Source organism: Pelodiscus sinensis, chromosome 2, assembly GCF_049634645.1.
Source record: "Pelodiscus sinensis isolate JC-2024 chromosome 2, ASM4963464v1, whole genome shotgun sequence".
NCBI classification, from domain to species: Eukaryota; Metazoa; Chordata; order Testudines; family Trionychidae; genus Pelodiscus; species Pelodiscus sinensis.
The window spans coordinates 366,635-379,543 of record NC_134712.1 but is presented as its reverse complement, the minus strand read 5'-3'; the positions used below and the strand labels follow the sequence as shown (position 1 = coordinate 379,543).

General features: G+C 52.4%; 1 protein-coding gene across 46 annotated transcripts in view; it reads right to left on the bottom strand.

Annotated features, from left to right (window-relative positions):
* The window catches only part of SCRIB (scribble planar cell polarity protein), a 264,687-nt gene that overhangs the window by 18,678 nt on the left and 233,100 nt on the right, over nucleotides 1-12,909 (bottom strand). For 41 of the 46 annotated variants that reach the window (XM_075919859.1, XM_075919864.1, XM_075919865.1 and 38 more), the window contains 4 exons: nucleotides 7,914-8,078; nucleotides 7,108-7,247; nucleotides 4,743-4,780; nucleotides 3,812-3,886 (listed from right to left, as the gene is read on the bottom strand). In XM_075919859.1, the coding sequence (XP_075775974.1) occupies nucleotides 3,812-3,886; nucleotides 4,743-4,780; nucleotides 7,108-7,247; nucleotides 7,914-8,078 (418 nt within the window). The remainder of the gene's footprint in view (nucleotides 1-3,811; nucleotides 3,887-4,742; nucleotides 4,781-7,107; nucleotides 7,248-7,913; nucleotides 8,079-12,909) is intronic. The other 5 variants (XM_075919868.1, XM_075919867.1, XM_075919854.1 and 2 more) reach the window with 3 other exon arrangements.

Genomic DNA, 12,909 nt, shown 5'->3' with positions numbered 1-12,909 from the left:
AGCCCTTGCTTGGTAAAGAACAGGTTAGGAACTATTTAGAAAAGCTAAACATACACAAATCCATGGGTCCAGACTCAATGATCCGAGGGAGCTGAGGGAGTTGGCAAATGTCACTGCACAGCCTTAGGTCATTATCTTTGAAAATTCGTGGAGATCAGTAGAGGTCCTGGATAACTGGAAAAAGGCAAATGTAGCGCCCATCTTTAAAAAAGGGAAGGAGGACGCTCCAGGAAACAATAGACTGGTCAGCCGTACCTCAGTCCCCGGAAAAATCATGGAGGGGAATCCTCGAGGAATCCATTTTGAGGCACTTGGAAGAGGGGAACGAGATCAGGAATAGTCCACATGGATTCACGAAGGGCAAGTCGTGCCTGACCAATCTGATTAGCTTCTACGATGAGGTACCTGACTCTGGGAAAGTCAGTGGATGTGATATACCTTGACTTTAGCAAAGCTTTTGATACTGTCTCCCACAATATTCTTGCCAGCAAGTTAAGGAAATATGGATTGGATAAATGGACTGTAAGATGGCTAGAAAGCTGGCTACACTGTCGGACTCAACGGCTAGTGATCAACGATGTCTGGCTGGCGGTCGGTTTCAAGCAGAGTGCCCCAAGGGTCTGTTCTAGGGCCAGTTTTGTTCAACATCTTTATTAATGACCTGGAGGAGGGGATGGATTGCACCCTCAGCAAGTTTGCGGATGACACTGAGCTCGGGGGGATGGTATATACGTTGGAGGGTAAGAATAGGATCCAGAGTGACCTAGACAAATTGGAGGACTGGGCCAAAAAAATCTGATGAGGTTCAACAAGGACAAGTGCAGAGTCCTGCACTTGGGATGGAAGAATCCCAAGCATTGTTACAGGCTGAGGACCGACTGGCTAAGTAGCAGTTCTGCAGAAAAGGACCTGGGGATTATAGTGGATGAGAAGCTGGATATGAGTCAACAGTGTGCCCTTGTAGCCAAGAAGGCTAATGGCATGTTAGGGTGCATTAGGAGGAGCATTGCCAGCAAATCTAGAGAAGTTATCATTCTCCTTTATTCAACACTGGGGAGGCCACATCTGCATCCAGTTCTGGATCCCACGCTATAGACAGGATGTGGATGCATTGGAGAGGTCCAGCGGAGGGCAAAGTGGCTAGGGGGCAGGAGTACACGACTTATGAGGAGAGGCTGAGGGAATTTGGGCTTTTTTAGGCTGAAGAAGAGAGGAGTGAGAGGGGATTGATAGCAGCCTTCAACTTCCTGAAGGGAGGTTCCAAAGAGGATGGAGCGAGACTGTTCTCAGTAGTGACGACTGGCAGAATGAGGAACAATGGCCTCAAGTTACAGTGGGGAGGTCTAGTTTGGATATTAGGAAAAACTGTTTCCCTAGGAGGGTGGGGAAGCACTGGGATGGGTTACCTAGGAGGGGGTAGAATCTCCACCTGAGAGTTGGGGTTGGTCCTGCTTTGGGCAGGGGGCTGGCCTTGATGACCTGCTGAGGTCTCTGCCAGCCCTAGGATTCTCTAACTATGATTCAGATAGTGCTTAGTCCTGCCTTGAGGGCAGGGGCTGGGCTGGCTGACCTTTCCAGTCCTACAATTCTAGGACTAGTTCAGTATGTTTCAGCAGTGATTTCCCAACACAAGCACTTAAGTCTCTGTCCCTCGCTCTGCACCTGGCACAGGAGACTGAAAATGACATTTAGAGACTAATCACCTCACAGGCCAAAATTGTAACTAAGGATAACCTGGGTAACAGTACAACCGAACCCCTGAGCTCTGCGAATGTCAGTCTAGCCTTGGGGATGAACGGATGAGACTCCTAGACCTGAGATATTTGCCTCCTGATAGCATATTAAATATGACTGTAAGAAAGGAGTGCTGGACAATTGCTCTGAATTTCCTGGCTCCCACCCCATCAGGTAACAAGTACAATACACCTAGGAGATGCTGTTAAAGCTTCCTGTGAATTAACCCTAATGTCAGTCAAACAGCGATGCCTGGCCAACAGCCTGTTCATGACACACCCAGACAGATACTCAGGGCAAAAGTTATGGGAATGCCCCAACACAGCATAGCTGAGAGGGCTATTCTCGGCTCTCACCATGTTTGCTGTCCCTGCCTGGTGTGTGTTCCTTCTGTGAGCAGACTTCTGGAGGGCCTCAGAAAGCCAAGCTCTAGTGTCCCCTTCGGGTTTGTGGAGACATTGTCTGCTCCTATCATTGTAACAACCCTCAGGCATTGTGAGGTGTGATCTTGGTGCTACTGGTACAGCTGGTTCCTTGGCAGGTTGTTTGCCACATTTTAGTTTGAAATTAATATTCCTCCTACTTGCAATGGAATTCTTGTGCTAGTATTTCTTCTTTTCCCTGGTGCTAAGCACTAGAACATAAGGACAGCCATACTGGGTCAGGCCAAAGGTCCATCTAGCCCAGTAGCCTGTCTGCCGACAGTGGCCAGCACCAGGTGCCCCAGAGAGTGATTTGTCTCCTGTTATCTTTCTCCAGCCTCTGACAAACAGAGGCCAGGGACACCATTTCTATCCCCTGGCTAATAGCCTTTTATGGACCTAACCTCCATGAAATTATCTAGCTTCTCTTTAAACTCTCTTATAGTTCTAGCTTTCACAGCCTCCTCTGGCAAGGAGTTCCACAGGTTGACTACGCGCTGTGTGAAGAAGAACTTTCTTTTATTAGTTTTAAACCTGTAGTTCAAACAGGTTTAAACTGTTCCCAAACATTAGTTCCCTGGTGCTTGGCTCTTTGTTAATTATGTCAAGGTCACCAGTCTCTCACTGAAGCCGTTTGTCACAAGGTTTTTGGCTGGAAGTCCCCATTTGGGAACCCTAAAAGCACTGTGAGATGTGCAGCGATACCCACCAATTTGTGATTTGGATTGAGTTTTCCACTCTCATTTGACGGCTTGTAATAAAGACCCGAACTGAAGGATCAGCAAATTGCTAAAATGAGGAACTCAGGAGTTCTCTGACAGCACAGATGTCACTACTCATGCCACACCATGGCATCCTGCACAGAAAGAGCTCTGCGGACTAGTGCCGTCTCAATAGTTCTCTTTCTGGGTTCCTTGTCAGGTGCTTGTTGGTACCAGATGTCTCATTAGCAGCAGCTGCCTCAGCTAACCAGTCTGGGGAGCAGAAAGGTAACTGGGAGTTCTGCTTGACAAATGCTCTGGTTTTCAATGGAAGCTGCAGCTGAAACACCTGCAAGTTGTGTACAGTGCGCTGCACCTGAACAGCCAGCAGCTCGTGAGGCTTTTCCTGTACTAGGCAGAGGCACATCACATTCCTAGTCAGCTGGAGAATAAACTCCTGGGAAGCTCTGGCATCATTCATCACAACGGTCCTTTGGGAACGATTCTGACTTAGAGGGAGCTCTCCAAGGACACTATTGTGCTATTCACTACAGCTCAGTGTCCTGGAGATACCCAACGTTCACAAGCACGTCAGCACGTCACGATTCCATTTCATCCCAGGGCAGCCAAGGAGACTCATCAGTGTCTCGGCTCCACCACAGAATGAAGTGCAGAGGCCCTTTGATAGGAGCAATGAATGAATGCCCTGATCGCTAAGTGTCCTAGGAGGGGGGATTGGCTCCAGGCTGGGGAGCCTGTCACACTTTCTAGGACACGATTCTGGCATGTTCCAAAGACATTTCACCCATGATGCCCAGCCCCACCCTTAGAGACCTAGTAGGCCTCTAAGTCACATAAGAGAGCTTCGGAGATGGCGTGCCAATCAGAGTCAGACCCAGATTGCTTAGCTGGCAATTGGGTGAAGACCCCAGGAATTCGGCATGCAGCTTATACCTGGATTTCATAAACAGGTTTGGAAGAAGGAATAGCAGCAAATTCCCGGTAGTCAAACTTCTTTTCAGACATGGACTGGAAGGGACAGCAAACCAGAAGAGAGAGAGACAGAGAGAGAGAGAGAGAGAGAAAGGCATCAGCAGCAAGCAGAGGGCTGCAGCACACTATGGAAAGGCGGCTCAGGAGACAAGGGCAGAAGAATTAGCTTTGAACCAAGTGATGGGGATACCTCCCACCCATCTGTGAAAGGTGGCACTAGCTCACATGAACAACTGTCGATTGCAACAAGTCATCTCTGGGATAGTAGTCCATCGTGCTCTGAGGCTCAGGACAGCGAAGGGCACTAAAATCCAGGGCATATACTGTGTGGACCACTGGACGGGGCAATGGAACTGGGGAAAATCCAGGTTCCACTGAAATCAGTGGCAAACTCCCATGGATTTCACTGGGGCCAAGATTTTAAACCTCCATCTATTCCTGGTTCTGCTGTGTGACTCTGGGCAAGTTTCTTCTCTTCCGTGTGCCTCAGTTCCCCTTCCCCCCACCACAGTGAGCTCTGTCTTTCACTGTGTGTGAACAGTACCCAACCCTGCTCTCAGCTGGTCACTGCAATGCACCAAACAACCGCAGCAGCCAGGGAGCAGAGGCCTGGCGAGGTGTCTAAGGCGTGCAAGAAGCAAAGGGCATGGAAATAAATGTGTGGGGAAGGGGCAGGTTCCCAGAAACGTGAAACGGGACCCTAGGGAAATGACACCCAGTCTCTTCGCAACAGGCGCAGGGCCAGCCGGCTCACGCTCGCAGCCTGTGCCACGGTCGGGGCTGAGTCTGAGAGTGGGGAATCCCACACCCAGCCATATGGGTCCTTCTCCCTCCTGGCTTGTGAGGAGGTGTCCCAGGATTAGAGACAAGACAGAATGGCAGCGACTCCTACCAGCCTCCCTGGTGAAGTGACATTCCTGGGGCTGCAGTCTGCAAAAGAAGAGGCAGAAGCACCGGTTAGTGAGGGACACCTGAAGCACCCTCCCCCCTTTGGCAGCATGGCTATAGAGGGACATGCCGAGACAAGCGCTCTCCTCCAGCACAGGGTGATTTCGCTTTCCTCGTGACATGTGCTTGGGTTCCAGAACAAAGGGGCGGGGCTCTGTCAGTGACGCCCCGGTCGGAAAGACTCCAGCCAGCCCTGGATGTGCTTCCGCAGGCTAGAGGAAGAGGGGGCTTGGCTTTCAGTAGGCCTGTGTCTAAGACCACTGTGTCCTACTATAGTGAACTAGCCACACTCAGCCAGCCAACTAGCCATGCTCAATCAACCAAGCAGCCACATGTGACGTGGCTAGCATGTTGGATACCGCAGCTCTAAGGGTACGTCTACACTACAGCGCTAATTCAAACTAAGCTAGTTAATTCGAACTAAGCTAATTCGAACTAACGGATCCAGACTAAAAAGCTAGTTCGAATTAGCGTTTTGCTAATTCGAACTAGCATGTCCACATTAAGTGGACCCTGAAGCGGGGTTAAGGATGGCCGGAAGCAGTGCCGGCAGGGCATCAGATGAGGACTTAGAGCGTGGAGCTGCTGCCTCAGGCTAGCCGAGGGCTGTGATTAAAGGGACCCGATCCCCACCCCGGACAGACAGTTCTTAGGGGTGCCCCGCTTGCAAAGCAGTTCTGGCTTGGATTGCCCGGAGTACCCACACTGGGCACATCACACCACTCAGCCATCAGACCGGCTGCACTTGCCGCAGGCTGCCATCTGGGGAGAGGGGGCAATTGGGGGGGCTGCAGGAGAGGTTCCACCCCCAGAAGCCCGCAGAGCCAGCCCAGTCCTCCCCATCGGGGGCTCGTACCCCATTCCTCCCTCACCTCCTTCCACTTACCCTTCCCTAGCCCCCCTTCCTGATGTACAAAATAAAGAAAACGTGTGGTCAAAAACAGAATCTCTCTTTATTGAACAAAACTCGGGGAGACTGGGAAAAGGAGGTGGGAGAGGGGAAGAGAGAGGGTGGGAGAGGGGAGGGCAACTACAATGATCAGAGGTTTGGAACAGGTCCCATATGAAGAGAGGCTAAAGAGACTGGGACTGTTCAGTTTAGAAAAGAGGAGACTGAGGGGGGATAGGATAGAGGTCTATAAAAGCATAAGTGGGGTGGAGGGGTGCATCAAGAAAAGTTCTTCATTAGTTCCCATAATAGAAGGACTAGAGGACACCAAAGGAAAGGAATGGGTAGCAGGCTTCAAACTAGTAACAGAAAGTTGTTGTTCACAAAGCAAAGAGTCAACCTGCGGAACTCCTTGCTGCAGGAGGCTGTGAAGGCTAGAATTAGAACAGAGTTTAAAGAGAAGTGAGATAAAGTGATGGAGGTTGGGTCCATGGAGTAGTATTAGCCAGGGGGTAGGAGTGGTGTCCCTGCCCAAAGTTTGTGGAAGGCTGGAGAGGGATGGCACGAGACAAATGGCTTGGTCACTGTCTTCGGTCCATCCCCTCCAGGGTCCCTAGGGTTGGCCGCTGTCGGCAGACAGGCTACTGGGCTAGACGGACCTTTGATCTGACCCAGTACAGCCATTGTAAGCTCAGGGCTCAGGGTCGGGGGTCTCAGTGGACCCCCTTGATTTTCATGCACACCTGCTCCTGGGTGGCCAGGTTGGCAGCTCTCCTGCCCTAGACGGCCACTTTCCTGTGCCTAGTGCGGAGGTCGTGGACGAGGTCCACGATGTCCGCTCTAGACCAGGCGAGTGCCCGCCTCTTGCGGTCCCGGGCAAGCTCCCGGGAGCCGCCAGCCTGGTCCCGGGAAGAGCGGGAGGGCTGGGTGGTATCGGGTGGCTGGCTCGAGCCGTGCCAGGTGCAGGGTCTGCTAGCCGGGTGCTGGCAGGCTTGCACCTGGCACGGGCAACGTAGCCAGCCCGTGCCCCTTTAAGGGGTCTGGGGCCGGGAGTGGGGCATACGAGTTTCCCTGGTGTTGGCCAGAGTGGCCACCAGGGAAAGCTGGGGAGGGCTAGCCTCCCACTAGTTCGAATTAAGGGGCTACACACCCCTTAATTCGAACTAGTAAGTTCGAACTAGGCTTAGTCCTCGTAGAATGAAATTTACCTAGTTCGAACTAAGCGCTCCGTTAGTTCGAAATAAGTTCGAACTAGCGGAGCGCTAGCATAGCGCCTATCAAAGTGAATTCGAACTAACGTCCATTAGTTGGAATTAACTTTGTAGTGTAGACATACCCTAAGACCTAGGGCAGAGTCCTGGCTAGCTCTAGCCCCAGGGAGGTGGTGGACCTCACGCCCAGGACCCCATGGCGTACGTACCTTCTGGCAGCGTTGGGGAGGGAGTGGGAGCAGGTGAAGGAGATTCAGCCAGCTGTTCCAGAGTGCTGCGCTTCTTCCCCTCCTTGGACTTGGCAATCACCATCTGGGCTTTGAGGGCATCCTGCTCCAGAGACTTCATCCTGCCTCAGAGAGGGGAGAACGTAGACATCAGCATCACTGAAGAGCATGCAGGTAATGCCTTCCTCTGGGCCCAGCCTCCAGCCCACGGCTCTAGGGCTGAAGGCTGGAGGGTGGGGATAGAGCTCTGTCAATCTGGCAAGGGGGAGGATCTCTGCAGCCGACAGAGCACGTCAGTGTAGGAGAGAATTCAGAAACCATCTGACTTTGCTATGATCAGCCATTAGCCCCTCCTGATGTGTGAATCTGGGACAGACACAGCCAAGCGCTGCCCACCCAAGCGAGCTGCTGCAGGGTTTCCCACAGGTGCCGTGGGCTATACTGGAGAGAGAGCCAGATGTGATAAACTACAAGGGCATGAGGGTTATTTCAGGCAGGCTGATCTCCCTCCATACTCCACCAACACTACTGCATCCTGCCCCTCTTTCGGCATTTGTGAACTTCAGAACCGACTGGGGGGGGGGGGGGGGGCGGCTCTGCACTCAGCAGCAGAGGCTCCCCAAACTGGGTTAGGTAACTGCCACCTGCTAGCAGACCCAGGGAGCAGTGGGCCACTGCATCAGGAGTGGGGTGCTTCTCCCCATTCCTAGAGCAGCAGCAGAGATGGCTGCAGAAATACAGCTAGGGATTGTGGAACATGCAACTGGAGAGGCAGGAGCTGTGCACACCTGGATTGACTTCCTGACCCAGGGGTCCTTGAGCCGTGACTCTGCACTGGGCTAGACACCTGAGCTGGCCTGGCCCCTGGTGCAGGTGCCCACTGTCGGGACTGGTAGAGCTTCCTGGCCAGCTCCTGCTCGTACTGTTTAATACTGTCTTCAAGAGTGGAGGATCTGAGGAGGAGCAGGCAGAGGAGGAGAAGACAGTGGTGATGAGCATCACAGCAGGCACTCGCAGAAAGAGAGAGAGAAACAGAGATTGGCATGTACCCCGGAGAGCCCAGGAGTGAGGGGCTGATGCAGGCACGGGCTATGAGCAGACCACGCCTGGCTCAGAGCCCAGCCAGCGCCAGCTGCTTCACAGAGGGGGGCAGGAATACCCTAGGGTGCAATGCAGGACTAACCTGCCGATGGAGATGGCCCTTCCCAGCCCTAATAGTGGGATTCTGCTCTCGGCTAGTATGGCTGGAGGGGGAGGGATTAGACATGCCAGAGAGGGGGAGGGACTGACCTGGTGTGTACCGAGGGGGAGCAGGTGCAGCAAACAGTGGATGCATGCTGGGGGGGGCTGTTTCCCTGTCAGAAAGGGGAAGGGGCTCAGGGTAGAAGACGAGTACTCATGGGAGGTCTGTGTTTGCCACATGCTGGATGAGGGTGTATCCAAAAGGACACAGGAACACTCTGGACAAAAGTGTGATCACAAGAGGGCAAGTGTGCACATCAGACTGCTGGAGAGGTTCACAAGGCATGTGTCATTCCCTTCTGGTCACACTTCTACCCCACTGCCATGTGCCTGTGAACTTTCACACACACCCTTCCTAGGCATGCATGCTGGTGTAATGGAGCGTGGTGTCCTGAGGGGATACATGGCAGTGGTTGTGGGGAGTTGGGCGTCCTAGAGTACATAAGTGGAGGAGTCCAGGGATGCTTGTGTCCCACCCAACAGGGCCTACGTTTGGGGGGGTCTCTTGACAGGGCACGGGGGAAGCCCAACAGGGTGTGTGAATGTGGTGGAGACATGACAGCAGACACCAGAAAACTGGGGAAAGGAAGCAGCAGACAAGATTAGACAGAACGTGAAACAATCTGCATCGTGCAATAGAAGTACAGCAAGACTGCAGGGCAGCCTAATCCTCCATCTACCAAGCAGCTCATGGAGTTGTACATAGCGTCCCCTGGGAGGGAGAAATGAGCACTGGCCCTGTTCACTAGTACGTTGCACCAAGGACTGAGCCAGCTCCAGAGGTTCTCCAGATGTGCAGCACTTGATGGTAGTAACACAGGAAGCTACAGAGCAGACTGAGCACCAGGGGCTGAGGCGGTGCCATGTCATCTCATTCGGACCAGGCAGCCCCTCAGTGTAGGGAGCCAAAATATGGTGACTGGCTGGCTCTTTGTCAGTGGCAGCACAGCCATGGAGCGGTAGCAAGCAAAAGGGGGTAAGCAGTGAGGTAGTCAAGTTTGCAGGTGATACAAAACTGTTTAGGATAGTCAAGACAGAAGCAGGCTGTGAGGGACTCCAAGAAGATCTCACCAAACTGAGTGATTGGGCAACAAAATGGCAAATGAAATTTAATGTGGGTAAGTGTAAAGTAATGCACATCGGGAAAAATAACCCCAACTATAGGTACAGAATGACGGGGGCTAATTTGGCTACGACAAATCAGGAAAGATCTTGGAGTTATCGTGGACAGTTCTCTGAAAACTTCCACACAGTGTGCAGCGGCGGTCAAAAAGGCAAATAGGATGCTAGGAATTATTAGGAAAGGGATAGAAAATAAGACCCAGAATATCTTACTGCCCCTGTATAAAACTATGGTACGCCCACATCTTGAATACTGTGTACAGCTGTGGTCTCCTCACCTCAAAAAAGATATTTTGGCCTTGGAAAGGGTTCAGAAAAGGGCAACTAAAATGATTAGGGGTTTGGAACGGGTCCCATATGAGGAGAGGCTAAAGAGACTGGGACTTTTCAGTTTAGAAAAGAGGAGACTGAGGGGGGATATGATAGAGGTCTATAAAATCATGAGTGGTGTGGAGAGGGCCGATAAAGAAAAGTTATTTATTAGTTCCCTAAATAGAAGAACTAGAGGACACCAAATGAAATTAATGGGGAGCAGGTTTAAAACTAATAAAAGAAAGTTCTTCTTCACGCAGCGTGTAGTCAACCTGTGGAACTCCTTGCCAGAGGAGGCTGTGAAGGCTAGGACTATAACAGAGTTTAAAGAGAAGCTAGATAATTTCATGGAGGTTAGGTCCATAAAAGGCTATTAGCCAGGGGATAAAATGGTGTCCTTGGCCTCTGTTTGTCAGAGGCTGAAGAGAGATGGCAGGAGACAAATTGCTTGATCACTGTCTTCGGTCCACCCTCTCTGGGGCACCTGGTGCTGGCCACTGTCGGCAGACAGGATACTGGGCTAGAAGGACCTTTGGTCTGACCCAGTACGGCCGTTCTTATGTTCTTATGTTCCATCTCCCGGGTCTCTAAAGCCAGCACAAGCAGGGCCTTTAATTGGCAGCAAAGCCCCCAGAATGCTGAGAGACTGAAATGCTACTCAACAGTGAGCCTGCGTGGGCGTTGGCTGAGTCAGGAGTCCCTTGCCCTTGGACAGAGCAGTGTCAGCATCTGTCATAGATTTTAAGTTCAGAATGGACCACTGGCATCTGACTCACATTTGCGCCCCACATCTCCTTCCAGCCACACACAAATCAATCTGACTTGGGTGCACGCAGGCTAGGGCCTCGCACCCTACTTGGGTAGATCACAGACCAAGTCTCACAGGGTATGTCTACACGGACGTTAGTTCGAACTAACTTTCCTAGGCGCTACACTAGCGCTCCGTTAGTTCGAACTTAATTAGAACTAACGGAGCGCTTAGTTCGAACTAGGTAAACCTCATTTTACGAGGACTAACGCCTAGTTCGAACTAGCTAGTTCGAATTAAGGGCTGTGTAGCCCTTTAGTTCGAACTAGTGGGAGGCTAGCCCTCCCCAGGTTTCCCTGGTGGCCACTCTGGCCAACACCAGGGAAACTCTATGCCCCCCTCCCGGCCCCGGACCCCTTAAAGGGGCACGGGCTGGCTACGGTGCCCGTGCCTGGTGCAAGCCTACCAGCACCCAGCTAGCAGACCCTGCACCTGGCATGGCACAGAGCCACCCACCCGATGCTCCCCAGCCCACCCCCTCTTGCCGGGACCAGGCTGGCGGCTCCCGGGAGCTTGCCCGGGACCGCAAGAGGCGGGCACCTTCCTGGGCTAGTGCGGAGATCGTGGACCTCGTTCACGATCTCCGCACTAGGCACAGGAAAGTGGCCGGCTAGGTCAGGAGAGCTGCCAGCCTGGCCACCCAGGAGCAGGTGTGCATGAAAATCAAGGGGGTCCACTGAGACCCCCGACCCTGAGCTTACAATGGCCGTCCTGGGTCAGACCAAAGGTCCATCTAGCCCAGTAGCCTGTCTGCCGACAGCGGCCAACCCTAGGGACCCTGGAGGGGATGGACCGAAGACAGTGACCAAGCCATTTGTCTCGTGCCATCCCTCTCCAGCCTTCCACAAACTTTGGGCAGGGACACCACTCCTACCCCCTGGCTAATACCACTCCATGGACCCAACCTCCATGACTTGATCTCACTTCCCTTTAAACTCTGTTCTAGTTCTAGCCTTCACAGCCTCCTGCAGCAAGGAGTTCTGCAGGTTAACTATTTTCTTTGTGAAGAACAACTTTCTCTTACTAGTTTGAAGCCTGCTACCCATTCCTTTCCTTTGGTGTCCTCTAGTCCTTCTTTATGGGAACTCAGGAAGAACTTTTCTGAATGCACCCTCTCCACCCAACCCCTGCTTTTAGAGACCTCTATCCTGTCCCCCCCCGTCTCCTCTTTTCTAAGCTGAACAGTCCCAGTCTCTGTAGCCTTTCTTCATCTGGGACCTGTTCCCAACCCCTGATCATGTTAGTTTCCCTCCCTTCTCCCAGCCTTTCTCTTCCCCTCTCCCACCTCCTTTTCCCAGTCTCCCCCAGTTTTTTTCAATAAAGACAGAGTCAATGTTGGAAGAAACGTTATCTTTATTTTGTACATCAATAAGAAGGGGGGCTAGGGAAGGGTAAGTGGAAGGAGGTGAGGGAGGAATGGGGTACGAGCCCCCGATGGGGAGGACTGGGCTGGCTCTGCGGGCTTCTGGGGGTGGAACCTCTCCTGCAGCCCCCCGATTGCCCCCTCTCCCCAGATGGCAGCCTGCGGCAAGTGCAGCCGGGCTGATGGCCGAGTGGTGTGATGTGCCCAGTGTGGGTACTCCGGGCACTCCAAGCCAGAACTTCTTTGCAAGCGGGGCACCCCTTAGAACTGTGTTTCCGGGGTGGGGGTCGGGACCCTTTAAGCGCAGCCCTCGGCTAGCCTGAGACAGCATCTCCATGCTCTAAGTCCTCCTTTTATGCCCTGCCGGCACTGCTTCCGGCCATCCTTAAGCCCTGTTCAGAGTCCACTCAATGTGGACTTGCTAGTTCGAATTAGCAAAACGCTAATTCGAACTAGTTTTTAGTTCTAGACTACGTTAGTTCGAACTAGCGCTGTAGTGCAGACGTACCCACAGTGAGTCAGTCCAAGCGCTCTCAGGGTGTGTCTAGACTACAGGGTTTTGTCGACAAAAGCAGCCTTTTGTCGACAAAACTGTACCTATGTCTACACTACCGCCGAGTTCTGGCAACATAACATCGACAGGACTCGGCGGTTTTGTCAACCACTGTAAACCTCATTCTACAAGGAATAACGCCTTTTGTCGGCAGAGTTCTGTGGACAGGAGGCGTTACTGCATCTACACTGTTTTTGCGTCCACACTCTCATGTCGACAAAGCGGCTTGTTGTTGACAGAACTGGATGTAGTCTAGACGCTCTTTGTCGACAGAAGCTCTGTCGACAAAAGCCTGTAGTCTACACGTACCCTCATATTGCCGTGAATGTGGCTCAAACTGCAGACCCAAGTCAGACATCTGCATAGCACAATATGGATACACTA